This window comes from Talpa europaea (assembly GCF_964194135.1).
Source record: "Talpa europaea genome assembly, chromosome: 4".
In the NCBI taxonomy this organism is placed as follows: domain Eukaryota; kingdom Metazoa; phylum Chordata; class Mammalia; order Eulipotyphla; family Talpidae; genus Talpa; species Talpa europaea.
The window spans coordinates 62,129,294-62,150,240 of record NC_140070.1 but is presented as its reverse complement, the minus strand read 5'-3'; the positions used below and the strand labels follow the sequence as shown (position 1 = coordinate 62,150,240).

Below are 20,947 nucleotides of genomic sequence, written 5' to 3'. Positions count from 1 at the left end.
AATTAAGGTCCTTAATCAGTTTGACTGTCAGCTAATTAAAAACAAGATTATCCTGTTGAGCTTGACCTAATCAAATAACTTCTTTAGAAGATACCTTATTTTTCTCCCAAGATCAGAGACCTGGAGCAGCAGACACAATTCTTTCTCCCACTACTCTTGAAGAAACGAGTTCTATCATGATAAGAAAATGAATCCTGCCTACAACTATGAGTTTAGAAGAGGCCTGTGAGCCTAGAGGAGAAGTGAAGACTCGGCGGACACCTTGACTGTAGCCTGTGAGACCCTATGTAGAGGACCCAGTCAAACCATGTCTAGACTCCTGACCCATGGAAACTGGGAGATAATAAATGGGTGTTGTTTAAAGCTGCTTAATTAGTGGCAATTTGTTAGCCAGCAATAAAAATCAAATACAGCTGAGGAGCAAAAATTCCCACCCAAGCAACCTGACTCTAACACGTGTCTTGAAATGCTAATTGTCAGGTTCTTTCTGATACCAAATGGTTCCCTCAATACCAACTAATTGTCAAATGCCATCTAGGCATCCTAGAATTGAATTTAGTTCTAATATTATTTGGATTTAGACTCCACAGATTTAAGGGCTCAGTTGCACATGACTGAGTATCTCACTTGGAGATACTAGTCACAAGTTTTAGGGCATCCAGTGTTTGACCAAATATGAATTGGGGGGTGCCTACAAATCTTCCTCAGACACAGTAATTTGCTAGAATGATTCACAGGACTCAGGTAGCCACTTTACTTAGATTTACTAGTTTATTATAAAGGATATAAAAAATGAACAGTGAGATGAAGAGCTATGTAGAGTGAGGTCCAGAGAGGCCCACAGTACAAGAATCTACTGCCTATGGAGTTGCAGTGTGCTGTCCACCTGGCACATGAATGTGTTTGTCAACTTGGAAGCTCCCCCAAATCCCACTGTTTAGGTGTTCAATGGAGTTTTAATTACATAGGTATGATTGGTTAAATCATTGCCCATTATGAAGCTAGGGACTGGGACTACAAGTTCCTGGATTTTCATCAAGATTTGGGCTTTCTGGTAACCAGTGCCAATTCTGAATCCATCTAGAGACCAGCAAGGCTCATAAGAACAAAAGATGGTACATTGCCTTTGATACTCAAGAAACTCCAAGGTTTTTAGGAGTTCTGTTCCAGGAACAAGGAACAAAAACTATGTATAGATATATTTCCCATTCTACCACTCTGGCTTTCAGATGAGGCCTAGTGCCCATACCAGCAACTAAGTGATCAACCAAAAAGGCCACATGGCCAGTGATTCAGGATCAATGCCAAAGTCTTCTCACTTTAGGATTGTTAGCGTCTAACTCTACCCTGGGCCATGCTACCACTCCTAAAATATATATTGGCATGAAAAATATAAAAATTTAAAGGAGAGTTTTTAACATATGAAGTTAAAAAAAATTCATTAAAGACTGAGTTTTCACATCAGTCATATTCATTATGAGATAAGTCAGATGAAGATAAGAAAGTGAAGTTCAGAGATGAAATAACTTCTCCAAGGTTGCACACTCATGGGACAGGCCCTGGGATTTGCCCCTGGGCCTGTCTCCTTTTATTCCTCACCACACCACCAAAGGACAAAAGAATGTATCAAAGATCTTCTAGGTTCCAGTGGATTTGTAGAATTCTTTTAGGAAGGAATATAATCAAGAAATTTCCATCACCACAGAAAATAGAACTAAAAGAAAATGAATGATAATTAAAGCATAAAGGATTTAACTTACTCTTCAGGAAGAATTTTTCCAAGGGTATGGTTAATTAAACACTAAAGAAATTTCCTTAAAAATTCAAAAGGCCCTAAAATTTTGCTTCTGGATTTTTCTTTATGAAGCATCATATGAAAACAGCAAGAAGAAAGGTTGAGAACAATTTTGCAAGCTCCACACCTCTAATAAAAGTTTAATCATGATCTGATAGCAGGGGCTTGCAGTCAGCCCAGAGCCCTATTGTGTGGCATGATCTTGCTGGTCAAAAGTAGGGGAGGCACCTTCCTCTGCCATCTGTGCTGGCCAGTTCAGTCGCTGGAACACCTCTCTCTCCCACCCTCTCAATTTCTTCCAATTCCTCACATTGGCTACATGAACTTGGAGGTCTCCAACCAGGAAAAAAGCTCCCAAGGGCTGGATTTAGAGGAGATAACTAGGAAAATTTCGTTTCTTGACAAATGGAGGGAAATTTTTAGTTATCATGGGTAAGATGCTCTCATTTTCTCATTTCTCTAGAACCAAAGGGGTTTGGGGTGTTTAGGTAATCAGCTTTTATGCTTGCTATGTGAGCAGTCTCCAGTATCCATTTTACATTTAAAATGCTTCAGGTATAACTATTTGAGGAAAGAGACTTTCCTAGTAAGGTTGAGGTTTAAGGATGTTTGAGGGTGCAAGGGTTGAATAGAGTGAGTAATTTATTTGATGTTTCTCTTTCATTTATAGGTTGGGAACCAATAATGCAACTTCTCAGGTAATTACTTTTCTCAAAGCCAATGTGTTTTCTTCTAGCTGCTTCTTCAAACAATCACATTAACAGCATTATCTGCATTTATTCTCTGCACAAAATGTCATTCAGGAACCGGCATTAAATGTGTGAAAACATACAACTAGAAAGCCTGGTGAAGATATTTCTTGAGCTTTCTTTTTTCATAAAAATCTCATCCTAGTTTTAAGAGCTATTTTTCATCATTAAAAGCAACTTATAGCTTTTATTTTAGAAAAAAAAGTAATAGTCTAGCATTCTTAAACTAGTGAAATGATACTAGGTTCTGACAACAAACTGAGTGCTTCAAGTCTCTGAAAAAAAGTAGTTTTGAAAATAATTATCATTTTTATTCAGCTCCTGAAAAACTGTTTTCCTTTAACATTTTCAAATAAGAGAAAGATGACTGAATTCAGGTGTTAAAAGGGTGTTTTAAAAATCTTTTACACATGTAAGATGAAAGGTGTTTATATCTCATGCAATTGGAAGAGGTTAGGAGGTTAGAAGATTTGCATTTCAAATATTAATTCAGCCACTGAACAAATACAAGACAAAATATTAAAATGATTTTTCTGGCACTGTATGTGATGTGATCAAACAATCGAATTATTAATACTTTAAGTACAACACTAAAAGATCTTGCTCCAAATAACCTGTGTACTAAAGCCTTATTTGTGCTAAAACTCTCTGAACCTGTCTAAATTAGAATCAGGGAGATAATATTTCTATTTTAGTCCTGGAAGTATTAGTTCTGGAAATAGCTGCCATTTAAGAGACTAGAATATTCAAAAAAGAAAACAATCTTTGAAAGGGAAAAACATACTTCACGAAATGGGGGGATCCACTGCCACATATATAAAGGTATTCCATTTGATTTACAATATACATCTTATCCCATAAGTAGTCTGTGACTTGGGTACTGACCTTCTGAGATAAGGAAACATCTTTTCCTCCAGGATTTCAGAAAAGCTAAGGCTGTTTCCCACATGTTTCCATGACCATTAGGGCACTTTAGTTTCATATTAGTATAGAAGTTATGCTAACTATATTGAAATGCCATAAGAAAAGAAAAAAAAAATCTTAAAGTGGAGGTTGAGCTTTTAAAGAAGAACATTGTTATGCTCACTTATTGGGGGAAAGGAATCAGAGAGTATTATAAAAATCTAACCTGTCTTCATTTACTGGCCAGTTAACAACATCATGAGAAATAGCTAGTACAGACTAGAAAGATTCAGTCATTGTTTATATAATGTTGTCCTCTCAAAACAAGAGACAGTGACATTTACATTCTGCTCGAAACACAATTTCAAGTCAAGGTCTTGATAGCATTAATTATGTTTCCATAGTTACATTTAACCTCTCCTCCTCACATAAAAGTTATGAGAAACCTCTTTGACACAGACACTGGGATTTTTCTGCCTCTTTTATTGCTATTTATCACCATTTCAGACATCTTTAAAAGGGAGACAATATTTTCTGAACACTGATATTTGAGAGAGAGAAAGAAAAGGGGAAAAAAAGGTCATCACTGGCTCTGTTTGCTTTGTTTTTTGGTGGTGGCATTTTACACAGAATCATGAAGGCAACTATATATCTGCTGATGAAACTGAAGATGGAACAGGAACACCTCAGCCCAAAGGACAAGGACATTTGCCATCAAATAGCCTTTGTTCTATTCCCAAGCCCTCTATCATCTCTTCAAAATCGGGCAGCTTTCCTATCTCCCTGGAAATGGCCACAGTAAGTATAGCTTGTCAATTAAACATGAAACGAAACGTAATCTTCCCCAAACAACAAGACTGGGGAATCTTATCTGCTGTCATGTGAGAGTATTACTGAAGATAAGACTGCAGACAGTTGTTATTGGTAAAAGGAGACTATAATTGAAATGACTTATTTATGCTATTTTTCAAGGACAATGGTAATGTTACTGTCTTTCCCTCCCAAACTCAGAATTTATCCACTTCCTCGATATGACAGTTAAATTGGAGGGAATGAGGGAGTTAAGTTCAAGTAATTCATTATATAAGGTAGCTTGAGGTAAGCCCACTAAGTGGCAGACAGCCATTGCTGCAGATGCTGGGGTACTGGAGCAGTAGACAGAGCCCTTTCTACCTGCAGACAGGGGCCGGGAGGCAGAGGACCTTTGCTGGGACCAGTCCTGCAGCATGTTGTTGATCTCAGGAAAGAAATTGTTTTTCTGAGGTTGAACTAATATGCAGGTTTCAAAAGAACCTGACACTGTAAGATCAAATGAATCTGCAAGACAATAGTCCCAAGGACCATTTGGTCAATCCAAAACAAGTGTGTAGATGAGGTTCTGAGGCTAAGATCTAGTTAGGAGGAAATACCTGAGGCATCTCATTGACTCACACAGGCTGGATACAACAATACCTTGGCAAATGTCCAAAGAACCATCTATTGTAGTCAAAAAAACACAAACAGGAAGCTAAGCCAAGGATGGAGCCAGGAGAGAAGTTCCATCGAGGGTGAGTGAGCCCTCCAGTTGCAGTGGTCTCCATTGAAGCCCTTTGATTGTAGTGAAACTCAGAGTTTGTCAGGACAATTTTCTCACATTCATCAATAGGAGCAGAGAGGAAAATTCCCCCCATCTCTCTGGTTCTTCTTGGGCTGGTTAAGCAATCAAATTAACATCAGGCAGATTAGTAGGAAAAAAGAACAAATTTAATTACATACAGAGACTCTACATAGATATACACTCTAAAGTAAATGGGAGCAAAGTGGGAGTATAATACCCTGAGCTAAGGAATGGGATAGGAGCCTGGGGCTTATGAGGAAAGAGGCGGGGAACTCACAGGATGAGGACAGTGGGACTCACATGATGAAGACCAGATGCTTTGTAATTTGAGAGTTTCCCTGATAGAAAGGTTATTTTGGTAAATATCTTAATTTTGGGCAATACCCCCAATTTTCATTCTTCAAAGGAAAGTGGTAAAAGTTTCTTGTGGACCTGATGGTCTTCGATTAACTTCAGCTTAAAATAATCTTCATGCCTTCATGCATTCAAGTGACAGGTCTTAGAAAGGCCTGTTCTGGGCATCTTGGGGAGGCCTATTCTTCATACCCTATCCTTACAATGTCCACATTATATTGTAGTCTGAAGCAGAAACCTTTGTCAGGCCACATGAACAAGAGTTGAAAGAAGCACGTCCTTCCTGTGGGCATGGCCACGATCCGGGAAGGCTTGCAGAAACCACCCAGGACCAGCCCCATCATTGATGCAAAACCCAATAAAACTGCCTGGCAGTCAGGCCCACCATGGACATACACACTCTCAGTCTGTGTCACACACTGGTGCCTGCTGAGGGGTATGAGTAGGGCCATTTTTGGGGGAAATCGAATAGTCTCCACCTGCTTTTTGAGAACAAAGGCCAGGTTGTACCTGACAGTAGTGTTTCCAACCCTCAATATAACCTCTTCTTAAGTTCCCCAAACTTGACATCACCAGACACAAAACTACAGGTTTCACCAAGCAACTTTCTTCCCCATCACCTTTGCAGCAAAATGCACTAGAAAGCCCACTTGCTCTTTCTTATTATCAAGAATCTTTCCATCTTTCCTCTTCCACTCAAATGACAGGTGTTAAAAGGAGATAGGTAGCGGAGTTACTTCCTAGTGCATTTCTACATTTTGTTTTAAAAAAGAGAGAAAAGTATGATTCTATATTTGCCTATATAAGCATACAGAAATTGCAGAAGATTTCATAAGATATAAAAGTAAGGAGGCCATGGTGGGGGGACATGGGTAGGAGAAACTTTCCATAGCATGGCATTTTGTATTCTCTGCATTCTAAAACAATCTACTTTTTAAAATACACATACAAGTTTTAAAAATTAAAAAAAAAAAAGCATTCTCAGATGTTTCCACATCTTCTGTTCTCTCTACTGTGAGGGCAGGAGAGTCGAGGCCTGAATTTTCCCCCTTCTCTACAAACACAAAATCAATGCCACTGGAAACCACTCCAGTGACTTTTCCAAGGCAGGTAGTTCTCTCCCTTTGGAAAAGATTGAAAGACAAAAGAATCAAACTACCATAGCCTGAAATAGAGTTGGTGGAGTGTTAAGAAAGTCCCAGAAGTAGAGATAATGGATTTTTCCTTTAAAAAATGAATTTGGACTTATTCCCATTATGTGAGCCAGATGATAGTGTGTCCTTTAAATAGCAGTAGCATTAATTAAACACACCCTGGGATTTCGAGATGATGAGCCTTGGGATGCTGGATCTGTGTGTTCCAGAGAGAGGGCTTGGAAGCTTGACCAATTCTAATCAACATTTGGCAGTGCAGCTGCCTGGTCAATTATCAGAACTATTGAATCTGAGTACTCACTTGAGAATGCCTTTTGTTGTCAGTATGCTATTCTCTTTCCCCTCTGTTTGGGGTAGGGACACCTGGGATTTCCTGACATTGGCCCACATTTTTTGCCAGGAATCTGCTGGGAAAGAAGTGGGTAGTGCCCTAGGCACCTTTGCTTTCCTCAGTTCTCTTGTTTCTCATTCTTGTTCAATTTCCAATAAATAAGACTTTTCCCTTTCCCTAAGGGGAGGTAGGGTAGAGTGTATCCTCTGGGCTCTTCACAGCCCTGCTCACCTGTTTTTCCTCGGTGGCAGTTTCCCATCCTCCTCCACAACCAGGACCCAGCCTGGGACACATTCCTGTAGCCTCTTTTACCAGCAGCCAGTAAATAAACTGTGGGAATATTTGCAACCCCACCCAGGAGGATCATATTAGAAATGCAATACTGGGAGACCAAGATATGTTTGGAATGACTCTGATGAATGAAACTGTGTAGAGGATAGCAGGCTGTACAGTAGCACTAGGGGACAAAGAAGCACAGACTGGAACCACCAGCTTAAGTAAGGTCTGAGGCCTCAATAGGTGTTTACTTAAGTCGCCGACTCTGGATGATCTCCTAAATCGCCTCAGTAGTGGGGAGTGTTTATCACCCTTCATATGTACTCTCTCCCCTTCCCCACCTGCCAGAGCCCTGCCTCCTAGGGGCTCCATCAACTAGCCTCCCTCTGCCTCTGGCTTCTTGTTGAGTTTAGCCAATGGGAGACCTGGAGGGTGACTGGAGGGCCAGAGGGAATGAGGTGAGGTTGCAAAGAGCTGGCTGATCCCCTCTCTCAGAAGGCAGCCCTCTCTCAGGACCCTCTCCTTGGTTCAGGGCACTCTTCCTCCTGCCCTTTCGGGACTAGGGGCCATAATCACTTCTTACCATCATTAGCGCTGGGACATTGCTTTAGCCATTGTGGTTTTCCCACATGCAACCCACATCTTTGTAAATAGTCCCTGTATTAAACTTCCCTCAAATTAATTATTGTGATTGAAAGTACCATCTGTTTCATGCTGGGCCCCGACTGGTAAAAGCTGAAAATGCTGTATTGGGTCCTCAAACTGCCATTTCCTATATATGTGACTTTGGACACATCACAGAACTGCTTTGTGCCTCAAGTTCTTTAACTATAAAACAGATTTTTTTTTTATTCACAAATATTTATTATAAGCCTACTATGTCCTATGTGTCACACCAGATGAATAGGAAACCATGGTGAACATGATCTAATCAAGAGTCTGCCACTTTACTTGACAGGGTAGGAGTATCTTCTTAGGACTCACTAGTTCTCACATTTCTGATTCCATGGTGGTCCAGTAATTTCTTTTAATTAATGAAATGACAGACTAACCAGTGTAACAAAATTAAGACAACCAAAACAATGATGAGTGGATATATATATCTCAAATACGACACCTTGTATCACATGGGGGAAAATATGGACTATGCATGATGCTAAGATAACTGACTATCTATATGGAAAAAAATTAAATTTGATTCCTACCGTATAGTAAAAATCAATCCCAGATGGGTCACATAATTAACTTTTTTTCCTTTTTTTAAAAAAAAATTTAGTTTACTTTTTTTTTTTTAAAGATTTATTTATTTATTTATTTATTTATTTATTTATACAAGCACTGGGTACAGTCAGAAGCGTGGGAGGGTGAGAGAAATCACCAGAGCCACAGCGGGCAGCAGAACAGGCAGAATGACGAAGTACACTGCCAAGGGGAGCAGTAGGCGGCAGGATAGATCTACGCGCCATGTGGGACACTCACTGGCGGCCGGCGACCCTCACCAGTGGCCGGGGATCAAACCAGCGCTGCAGAGGCTGCAGGCAGCTTCGCAGCCCAGCGCTCGACCACTGAGCCACCAGGGAGGCCCTTTACTACTTGTTTTTGAAGAACCATTGCTTCACACCCATGCCAGCGTTTGACAGTATAGGATGCCCCCTTCAGGCACCACAGTTCTCCCATTACCAAAGACCCATAATCCTCTACCAAAGGTTATTGTGGTCTCTCACCCCTCTTTCTCACCCTTCCCTGTCCAGTAATTTTTAAGATAAGAAAGGATTTTGGAAAATTAATTTATTATTCTATCTTATTAAAGTAGAATTATTCTACCTTAAGCTGGGGGAGGCATGGGAGAGGACTGCATGGGGGAGGAGGGCACATCTGGAAGGGCCATATCTAGGCCTCCCTGAGGGCTTATCTGGCTTTCTCTGAGTTGAGTGGTAACTGGCAACAGAAATGAGATGGGGCAGTTTGGCTTGCAGAAATTTTTTAATTGAATTTGAATTCTAAGCCTTCTTAGTCTCAATGGTGTTAATCTCTTGCATTTATACATGACTTCTCCTTACTCCTGCCAGCTTCTGGCCTTTTTCCATCTGTGCTGGAACTTTCTTCCATACAGCACAAATGTTCCAGCATAGACAGGCTGTGTTTGCACAAAGGTAATAACATTCTACATTTATTCAGCACTTACAGTTCCCACAATCCTTTTCCATACTTCTTGTCTTTCATTAAGAACCACGATTCAACCAAGCAGGGGTTATCCTTATTTCTGGAAAAGCAAATAAAATCTTAGAGAGGTTTGGCAATTTGTTCACGTAGTGAGTAAGGGTCAGAACTGGGGCTTCTCCACCCTGGAGTCAGCAATCATTCTTCTGCACTTGGTGACCTTGATGCCAGGGAAACACTTCCTCATTTGTAAGTCTCTGCTGAGGATGCCTTAGGTTGGTGGTCTTCATGGCCACGGCACACACTGAGTCTGTATCTTCCAAGCGCAGTCCCAGTGCTTGTTTCCCTCCTCCCCTTGACTTTCTGCTGCCCTGACATACAAGACAGATCATCTTTTTCAAGTGCAATTCTGGGCCCTTACACTGAAATGCACCTGCCTCCATTTCTCTGTAGAGAAAATCTTTCCTTTTGAGGGTGGAGCAGTAATTACTAGGAAATAGACTCCAGTCATGAAAAAGATACTTGCCCTGTATCCACCCTTAGAAATCATAAGGGGCCTGAGCCATGTACAGCTGGGAGGAGGTACTGTGTCTCTGGACCAGCTTAGCTCCTACCTCCAGAATCGGGCCCAAAGTACTTTCCCCACTCAACTTCTATTTACTTCCTGCCTTGTGTCCCTAGAACACACACACGGAGACTCATTGTCTAGCCCCACAAAACTTCTCCCTGTCCCGAAACACTGGGTACTGTGTGTGGGTGTTTGCAGATATTTCTCTGTCTGGCCTCCTTACTATTAAAGGCAGCAGGCCATTGGGTGGTGTGTCCCAGAGTGTGGACTGTGTATCTCTGCTAAACATGGAACACTTTTAAGGTTATGGTTGTAAGTAACACATTAAATAACACTGAGTTACCTGGGGGAAAGTTAGTCACTTCTGCACTCTGACAGGTCAGGGAGGAAGACTGAGGTAGGGGCAGTAGTTCACATTTCTTTAATACTTCTTATCTCTATTTTTAATCAAAAGGAATGTCCAGGGCTTAGTCAGAGCTTTCTCAGGCGACAGTTTTTAGAATAATTCAATACATTGTTTTATTTTCGCTATATATTTTAAAAGGTATGGCAAATGATTTTGATTCTCATTTTGTAAGGAAGTTATATACAGAGTTTTAAAGATTTATTTATTTATTTATTTATTTATTTATACACGCACTGGGTACAGTCAGAAGTGTGGGAGGGTGAGAGAATTCACTAGAGCAGGAAGCAGGACAGGCAGACTGATGAAATACACTGCTGAGTGGAGCAGCGGGCGCGGCAGGAGAGGTCTGTGCACCATGTGGGACGCTCACGGGCAGCCAGGGATCCAACTGGCGCTACAGAGGCTGTGGGCAGCTTCACAGTCCAGCGCTCAACCGCTGGGGGAGGCCCTAGAGTTCTTTCTTAAAGAATATTTTGTAAGTTTTAAAAGAGTGACCCAAGATAATAAAGAGAATTAATTAATGATCAGTACCCCAAAATGAGGCACAAAAAAAGATGACACACAGAGTTAAAGGAGGGGAGTGGTCATTGAGTTAGTGTTAGTAAAAGGGGTAAATCCAGTTGTTTCTGCTAGTTGGGTAACATGAGGCAAACAGTTCTCTTTAAAAGGAGATTAATAAAACAAAGGCAAAATACTCTGGCAACATTGCCTTCAGTAATGTCTTTGGAGTGTCTACTACAATGGCAAGGGCAACAAAAGCAAAAACAAACAAATGAGACTATAGCAAAATAAAAATCTTCTGCACAGTGAAAGGAATTATCATGAAAACAAATTGGCCTTCCACTAAGTGGGAGAAAATATTTGTAGATCATATATCTGACAATGGGTTAATAGCTGATATCTATAAAGAGATCATATACTTAACTAGAAAACAAATAACCCAAATAAAAACTGAAACACTTCTACAGAAAAAGACATACAGAGGGCCTCCCCTGGTGGCGCAGCAGTTGAGCGCTGGGCTGCGAGGCTGCCCGCAGCCTCTGCAGCGCAGGTTCATTCCCTGGCCGCCCGCGAGGGTCCCACAAAAAAAAAAAGAAGACATACAGATGGTTTACAGGCATGTGAAAAAATGTTTATCTTAATATCAGGTAAATATAAATAAAAACTATGAGTACCTCACACCTGTGAGAATGGACCATATTAAAAAGACCAGAAGCAAGTGTTGGGGAAGGTGTGGGAAAAAGGACTCCTGTTGTACAGTTGGTGGGATTGTAGACTGTTTCAGGCTCAATGGAAAAATAGTATGGAGGTTTCTCAGAATATTAAAAATAGGTCTACTATATGATCCAAAAATCTCTCTACCATCTATACCCAAAGAGCACAAACACTAATTTGAAGGGATAGATCCATTCCTGAACAGCAGCAAGCTATGGAAACCACCTAAGTGTTAAATGAAAGATAAGTAGATTAAAAAGATGTGAAATATTCCACAGAAAAACTAATTTAAATAATAAACCAGTTTAGTAAAGTAGCAGTATACAAAATCAACATGCAAAAATCAGACCTCCTATATGCAAACAATCCATCTGACGAAGAAATTAAGAAAACTATCCCATTTATAATTGAAACCAAAAGAAAAGTCAAATACTTGGGAATAAACCTAACAAAAGAGGTGAGTGATCTATACAAAAAAAATCATAAAACATTGTTAAAAGAAATGAAAGAAACCACAAAGAAATGGAAAGACATCCCTTGCTCATGGATTGGAAAAATTAACATTATTAAAATGGCCATCCTACCAAAAGCAATCAACAGATTCAACACAATCCCGATAAAAATCTCAATGACATTCTTCAAAGAAATCGAACAAATATGGATGAAATTCATATGGAGTCACAAAAAGTCCTCAAATAGCAAAAGCTCTCCTGACTAAAAAATAGAAGAATGGAAGCATTACACTCCCAGACTTCAAACTACACCAAGCCATAATAATTTTTTGAAAGGGATTCATCTACTTTATTTTTAATATTTTTTACATCATTGTTCATTTTTAAACAATATTTGCTTCCCCCCAACCCCTCAGATTGAGTCCCCATAGAGTTTCCTTCACCAGTTCACCCGTGCACCATCACCTCAGTCCCCTGTGCTCCTCCCTCCCTCCCTCTGATCCCTCTCCCTCCTCTTCCCCTGCAGTATGTCTCTGATTTATAATTGTCTGGTTTTGCTTGGTTTTTTTGTACTGTTATTGTTTTTTTACATTGATGTCTTATTTATTTCCTCTACATTCCTGCTATAAGTGAAACCATCCGATATTTTTCTTTTTCCTTCTGGCTTATTTCACTGAGCATAATTCCTTCTAGCTCCTTCCACATTGTGGCGAATAGCATGAGTTTATCTTTTTTGATTGCTGAATGATAGTCAATTGTGTATACATGCCACATCTTCTTGATCCAGTCAACTATTTTTGGGCATTTGGGTTGTTTCCAGGTTTTGCCTATTGTAAATAGTGCTGCAATAAACATAGGTGTATGGGTGTTCTTTTGAATCAATGTTTTTGTGTCCTTTGGGTAGATCCCTAGGAGTGGAATTGCTGGGTCATATGGTACTCATTTTAGTAGACTGAGGAACCTCCAGACAGCACTCCATAGTGGTTCAAAGCCAAAATAATTTAAACAATATGGTACTGGAGCATAAACAGACACACAGACCAATGGAATCGAATAGAAAATCCAGAAATAAACCCACATATTTATGGACAACTAATCTTTGATGAAGGAGCAAAGAATATGCAATGGACAATGGCAGTTTGTTCAATGAATGGTGCTGGGAAAACTGGACCACCACATGCAAAAGAATGAAAATAAAGTACTACCTCACTCCATGCACAAAAACCAACTCAAAATGGATAAAATAATTGAACATAAGACCTGAAACCATAAAATAGAAGAAAATAAATCTCAGTAACATCTTTAAAGACTCATCCCCCAAAGCAAAGAAAGTGAAGGAAGAGATACACAGCTGGGATTACATCAAGCTAAAAGATTCTGTATAGCAAAAGAGATATTAGCCAAAACAAAGAGACACCCTATTGATTGGGAGAAATTTTTTGCACTCAATATAACTGATAAGAGACTGATCACAAAGATCTACAAAGAGCTCACTTGATTCAACAAAAACAAAATAAACAACCCAGTCAAAAAATGGGCAGAAGAGCTAAAAAGACACCTCTCCAAAGAGGAAATGCAAATGGCCAACAGGTATAGGAAAAAATGTTCAACATCCCTCATAATAAGGGACATGCAAATCAAAACCACAATGAGATACCACCTTATACCAGTGAGAATGACACATATTAAAAAAACAGGCAACAACAAATGTTGTCGAGGATGTGGTGAAAAAGAAACTCTCCTACATTACTGGAGGGAGTGCAAACTGGCCCAACTGCTATGGAAAGCTGTGTGGAAGTTCCTCAAACTACTAAAATTGGAGCTACCATATAACCTAGAAATTCCACTCTTAAGAATCTCTCCAAAGAAGACAAAAACATTAATTCAAAAGGATACCTGCACCCCTATGTTTATTGCAGCACTATTTTTTTTTCAGGAAGCATTTTTTTTATTTTTTATTAATAAATTTTATTTTTATGTTCCCCATACAATTGCAACCCCCTTATTATTATTATTTTTATTTATTTATTTTTTAATTTTATTTTTATATTCCCCAAACAATTGCAACCCCTTTATTTTTACCCCAATCCCTCCCCCCCGCCCCGCTCCCCTCATAATGTGTCTCTGGTTCACAGTTGTTTGTTGATTATGATTTTCACTTTCTTATAGATATTCATTTTCCTGGTCCCTTATTTAAGTTTTCTAGATTCCTGCTATGAGTGAGACCATCCGGTATTTTTCTTTCTCTTTCTGGCTTATTTCACTGAGCATGATCCCTTCCAACGCCATCCATGTTGCTGCAAATTGCATGTTTATCTTTTTTGAATGCTGAGTAATATTCCATGGTGTATATGTACCACATCTTCTTGATCCAGTCATCTATTTTTGGGCATTTGGGCTGTTTCCAAAGCTTAGCTATTGTAAACAGTGCTGCTATAAACATAGGGGTGCAGGTGCTCTTTGGAATTGATGTTTCTGTGTCCTTTGGGTAAATACCTAGGAGTGGAATTGCTGGATCATATGGAAGCTCTATGTTTATTAGGTCCAGAAATCTCCACACAGCTCTCCATAGTGGTTGGACCAGTTTGCACTCCCACCAACAGTGCAGGAGAGTTCCTTTTTCTCCACATCCTCACAACATTTGTTGTTGCTAGTTTTTTTAATATGTGCCATTCTCACTGGTGTGAGATGGTATCTCATGGTAGTTTTGATTTGCATTTCCCTGATTACGAGTGATGGTGAACATTTTTTCATATGCCTGTTGGCCATTTGCATTTCCTCTTCAGAGAAGTTTAGCACTATTTGCAATAGGTAAGATATGAAAACATCCCAGATGCCCAAAAATAGATGATTGGATCATGAAGATGTGGTACATATACATAATGGAATACTATTTAGCAATCAAAAAAGATAAACTCATGTTATTTTCAACAACATGGATTGAACTGGAAGGGATAATGCTCAGTGAAAAATGTCAGAAGGAAAAAGAAAATTATTGAATGGTTTTGCTTATAGGAGGAATATAGGGGAAACAAATAAGGGATCAGGGAAAAATAATAAATAGAAAAACAAAATTAACAGGAAACTACAAATCACAGACATTCTGCAGGGAAGGAGGAAGGAAAGGGATCAAAAAAGAGGAGGGAAGAGCAAGGAACTATGGTGGTGGTGCACGGGTGTATTGGTGGTGGAAATTTTATGAAGAATACACCTCATAGGAGAAAGCAAATATTGTACAAAAATGAACAATGCTGTAAAATATATATAAATAACTTTAAAAGATTAAAAAAAGATGTGGACTATAGATGCAATGGAATACTACTCAGCTGTTAATAAAGATAAAATGTGACTATCTGTGACAACATGGGTAGAACTGAAGGGGATTATACTAGGGAAATCATTCAGAAGGAAAAGGCAAATACCAGTTGATTTCACTCATACATGGAATATAAAGAAACAAGACAAAGGAACAGACAATGCTAAACCAAAACAAACCCTTGAAATATGACTACAGAACTGAGGCTACCAGAGGGGGAGGGTGGGAGGTAGAGAGCAAAGGTGGATGGGTCCCAGTGAGCAATAGTGGAGGATAATTGGGGATGTGGAGGTGGGTGTGGTGTGCTAACATAATTTTGTAGAAGTGTGAACCTATTTCCCTAAATCTTATACAGTGTTGCAAACCAACATTGCCTCAATAGCATAATTAAAAACAAAAGGAGTATAATAAAGGAAAACACCTCAAAGAATTAAATTAATATAATGAATGCAGAGCACTCAATCCAGTGCCGGGTGCACAGAAAATGCTCAATAAATGCTGACATCATCGCCAGCCTAGTTCAAATGTCATCTTTTTTCATGAAGCCTTTTTGATTTCTTTAGTCAGAACAATCTTTCTCCTCCTTCTGTTCTCTCTCTCTCACAGTACTTTGTATTTGTCTTATGGAATTTCACACATACTGTCTTGTAAATAGCTGTGGAATATTAGACTTCTGACATAACTATTTCCCACTCAGGACTTAGCACACACTAAGTGTTTACTACATCTCTGATTGTTTGTGGAGGTGCTTTCTTTCATGTGTTTGGTTGATCGAGGTTTATTCCTGTTTTTCTGGGAAGCTCTGAAAGAACATCTACAGGGCCTTCCCTGGTGGTGCAACGGTTGAGTGTTGGGCTGCGAAGCTGCCCGCAGCCTCCGCAGCGCCAGTTCGATCCCTGGCCGCCAGCGAGGGTCCCACATGGTGCGGCAGACCTCTCCTGTCTCACCCGCTGCTCCCCTCAGCAGTGTACTTCATCAGTCTGCTGTTCTGTTCCCTGCTCTGGGTCTGGTGAATTCTCTCACCCTCCCATGCTTCTGACTGTACCCAGTGCTTGTATAAATAAATAAATAAATCTTAAAAAAAAACCTTTAAGATTATGGAACAAGAGAAAAGAGAAAATTTTAATATTATTGAGCCACTATTGTACTCAAGCTAGAAACACAGAGATGAGTCTATTCCTTTTTCTCCCATCCCCAAAATGGGAGAGGTAGTTACAGGTAGAGGAACGAAAAGAGAAAGAACTGAACAGCATCCCACAGTGGGTTGTAAGACGGTAAAGGAGAATGGCTGACAATGGAAGTGAGACAGACACAAGGACAGAATCAGAGAGGGACATGGCGAGGATTGACACACTGACCCTTCAAGATAACAGACCCTAGACCTGATGTGGACCGCAAAAATAGGGTTTTAAAATTAGGGTTTTAAAATTAGAATAGGGAAATAGAGCAATATGAGCCCCTGGATGTAGGGGGAATTACAGGCCCATCCCCATGATTTCATTATCTTACTCAAGGCTGTTTGATGAGAAATATGTCTAGGAAGAGTCACATTTCTTTGAATCATTTATTTCCTTTCTTTTTAGAAACTGCGGCAGATCCTCTTCGGAAATACAGTGCGTGTCTTCAGTTGTGACTGGAAAAAGGCCCATTTCAGGTTCCATGAGTCTTTTTCTGACCTGTCTTTCACTTTGGAAATAAGAAAGGTAATAGCACGCCTTAATTTTTTAAAAAATTCCTATCTCCATATTCCCTATTCGTGTTTTTTTCCATTCTCATCCATATGAATGTGTTATTATAGTCATTTGAAATCATTATTTATAAATTTCACCCTTAAATGATAACAGACTGTTATAAAGTATACTGTCTGCATTGCAGCAAACTCTCAAACTTCTTTTTCTCCAACCCTCCCCCATTCTACTTTTTCTGACTCTTCTCTCCAGGTTCTAAGCATCCCTGAGGATTTAGAAGGCTGGAGGATGTCTAGAAGCTTCTCTCTAACTTGTTTAAAATCTCAATTTTTCATATCATTGATGACCAGTCACATCGAAGTTCAAGGGCTATCAGCCAGCTCATTACTTTCTACAAATCTAAAAGTTTCATATTAAGCAGGGGCATAGTAAAGATAGGAAGAAGTAGGAAAAGGCCATATATCCCCATGCCAGTCTATAAGGCTCACAAAGAAGATGATCATAGCAGCTTCTAGATGTCCCTCGGTGTCCAGCCACAGCCCATAGGGAGGGATGGCACTTGCATAGTATAGTAGCCTCCCTGATTCCAGGGGCTCCAAGACACCTGTGGATGCCTGAAACCATGGAGAGCACTGAATCCTATATAAACTATGTTGTTTTTTGACTCTATATACATACCATGATAAGGTTTAGTGTATAAATTAGACACCAAAAGTAACAGCAATAACTAAATAATAAAATGATTATAACAATATATATAATGATAATTATGTGAAAATGCTATCTCTCTCCCACTCCCCCATCTCAAAATATCATTGTGGGTTAGTCAATTAAAACTGCAGAAAGCAAAACCTCAGGTAAAGAGAACTCATGTCCCTTTACTAAGCCTAGGGAACGTGGTATACCAGGAGGGGAACAGTTTCAGAGAATAGATAATGGCATACATTGCCAAAAGTTCTCTTCTGTAACACTGGCCGGCCCCAAGGGGGTTCTGCTGAGATCATACAGCCCTTTTCCAGCCTTCTCATGCTTCAATGTTTCCCTCTATTTCAGGGTGGTGTCCAAAGCATTCAGATGGCTGTACAGGGATCCATCATCAAACACTTGTTGTTTACAGGGAATGGAAAAGACTGTAAGTGTCACAGGTAAGAAGTCTACAATAATTACTTCAAAGAGTTACTCATTTCACCACAACTTTTATATGCTAAGTTGTCATAATCAAGCCCCTGAGTTGCTTCAGGAAAGGGACTTCTGCTTTATTACACAGAAATGGCTCTGATCTCCCAGACAGATCTGATTTCGTGACTAAGGTTGGCTTCTGGAGTCACTTTCAATGCTCAGTTGCAGGAATAATGTTGACAGTTTTATGCTCTATTGCAGACCACCCTGTCAGGTGAAATTAATCACCAGATCTGATATGGTACTTGACAATATCTGACTGGAAGCTTCAACCTAACAACTTCAGGGAGGACCAAAAGGGATAATAAATGAAGCATTGTACATGTTTGGTAGTTGTCTACTTAAATAATCAGTTTAAATTACTTTTTTTTTTTTTTTAGAAATTAACAAATCCCTAAGAGGTACAAAGCTCTATGCTTGATGTAAGAGAAAATACAAGAAAGTAAAAGGCACATGTCTGCCCACAGGCAGGATAAGGTATCATCCCAAACAGAAACTAAGTGGATAATACACTCTAAGATCACGTATAGTCAGGTTCCTTAGAAGTCAGAAATGGGAGCCCACAGGGAGTGCATTCTCTAAATAAATCTCTTGCATAAGGAGATTTGGCTTCTGGAGTCACTTTCAATGCTCAGTTGCAGGAATAATGTTGACAGTTGCAGGAATAATGTTGACAGTTTAATGCTCTACTGCAGACCACCTTGCAGACTACCCTCTTGCATAAAGAGATTTATTTAGGGAATGCACTCCGGAGAAACCTGTAAGAATGAGGGGAGCAGAATTGGGAAGGAGAAGAAGCTAAGGAAGAACATGGTTTCCAATGATGTTTCACTTCTGCCTGATCTGTGGGAACCCTGGAGCGTCAGTTGCCTGTGTTTGATAGGAGAGCAGGGCTTCATTCCTCCCATCACAGTCAGGTAGAGGCTCTGGGCCATCTTTAGGGAGGAAGTACAGCTCCTCGTCACCACCGGAGTGTTGGCTTCAATTCTTCAGAGAAAGTTGAAAAGCAGTAGTACCTGACACAGCCATTTCCACCAAGTAAAAGGGAGCCCAGGGAATCTAGATGGAATGTGCAGAATATTTGCTACATGAATGTAGAGTATTTGATTTAATATTTGGTATATAAATATTAAATACACGGTAATGGGTAACTTATTTTAGACTTGCTCTACAAAACCTTTCTGAATCTTCTTGGTTATGAGTTCTCCTCCTTCTTCTGTACTCTCATAACACTTCTATTCTCATCTACCTTATACTAGGGTTTCGGAGTTTGAATTCCTTGTTACAAATGTCTGTGTTGCCATAGAGGTGGGTGGGTGATATAAATGACAGCTGAGTTCATTAAAAGTCTCTATCATGTGTTTCTTCATCAGAATAAGTTGTCAATGTAAATATTTAGAGAGTAAGTCCAGTAAAGTCTACCACAGAAAGATTGGCTCCTCTGTCCTGGGGAAGTTTGACAGCCTGAGATCACTCAATGAAGTAAAATGGCTAAAAACAGGGAGTCAGAACCCAGGACATCTCTTCAAATCCCTGCACCACCACTTTAAAGGTGAATGACCAGGGGCAAATTACTCACCTCTCTGTGATACTCTTCACCTCTGAAATGGAATAGTGGTAGTATCCATCTCACAGGCCTATTGTGAGTATAGAATGAGGTGAAGTGCTTAGCCCAAAACTGGGCATAGTGACAGCCAGATGAATGTAGCTACAGTCAGTGAGAGCAGCCAGCAGTAGACCTCATGCTACATGGAGGGCATGATCAGTGGAAGAGCAGATGTGAGTGTTAAAGGCAGACAAGTGCATGAGAAAAGTGATGGAGGTAGAGTGTGAAAATATATTCTGGGGACTGGATCATCTTTGGCAGAGGGTTCGTAAAATTGAAACCTGGGAGATAGAACTGGAAAGATTGTTTGGGATTGTGCTTAGAGAGGGCCTGTTTTATCGAGATAAAGCATTTGGATGCATCCTGTGGGGATTTAGGGGAGAGAATAGTGTTGAGACTCAATGGGATGATGGTATGTGGGGAGGGATTGGCTGAAACACCAGAGACACAATATGCTACTGTAAGTAAAACAATGTCAAAGGACAATACTTAAAACAGTACTAAAACAGTTCTGAACATAGGGGCAGGTCACTATCTGTGGGTTCTCATCCGTGCCACTCAGGCTTAGGATAAAACTACAAAGGGGTTTATTTAACAATTAAGAGACTGGAAAAACTAGAGAGTTTCTGAGGTCGTAAGTGGGCTGTCCCACCCTAAATAGTTCAGCAATGTCCAGTAGTTCCAAACAAAGCTGCTCATTCAGGATGCACTGTCCCATCAACAAAGGCCTGAATCTGGTAGCATACTGGGAGGCAGTAATGGGCAATCAGAAGCAGTGGACAGCTCTCAAAGGTGGCCAGACAGAATGCCGGCCATTGATCAGCAGTGCTAGTCTGCACTGGTCAAGAGTGCCAGTCAGCACTGGTCACCAGGGGGCAGTGTCAGAGACACCACTACTGTAGCTCTTTGTGAGTTACTTATATCAACCAATAGTTAACAGCTCTTTGAGACGCTGGCCCAAGGTTGATGGTACTCCTTGCATGTAATATCAGAGGCATGGTTGAAGCAGCTTCTCTGCAAAGTTCTATGGCGGCCTGCAGGTTTAAGGAGGTCTAGAGATCTATGGAGGTTTTGGGGTCTTGTGGAGATCTGCTTGAGGTCTACTGAATGCCATGGAAGTCATCTATTTGATGCTTCTTCAGAGGCTTTCTGCTGAATTATTCTTCCCTCTTCAGAGGCCACTGAGTGAATCAAGCTG

The 20,947-nt window shown here is 40.1% G+C and overlaps 1 protein-coding gene across 1 annotated transcript in view; it reads left to right on the top strand.

Annotated features, from left to right (window-relative positions):
• Positions 1-2,114: 2,114 nt before the first annotated feature.
• Positions 2,115-20,947, top strand: part of MINDY4B (MINDY family member 4B) — a gene marked incomplete at both ends in the record, with an annotated part of 47,495 nt that continues 28,662 nt past the window's right edge. Inside the window, 5 exons of the mRNA XM_084232622.1 lie at positions 2,115-2,227; positions 2,466-2,493; positions 4,078-4,245; positions 16,860-16,979; positions 18,018-18,109. Of these exons, the coding sequence (XP_084088748.1) occupies positions 2,115-2,227; positions 2,466-2,493; positions 4,078-4,245; positions 16,860-16,979; positions 18,018-18,109 (521 nt within the window). The remainder of the gene's footprint in view (positions 2,228-2,465; positions 2,494-4,077; positions 4,246-16,859; positions 16,980-18,017; positions 18,110-20,947) is intronic.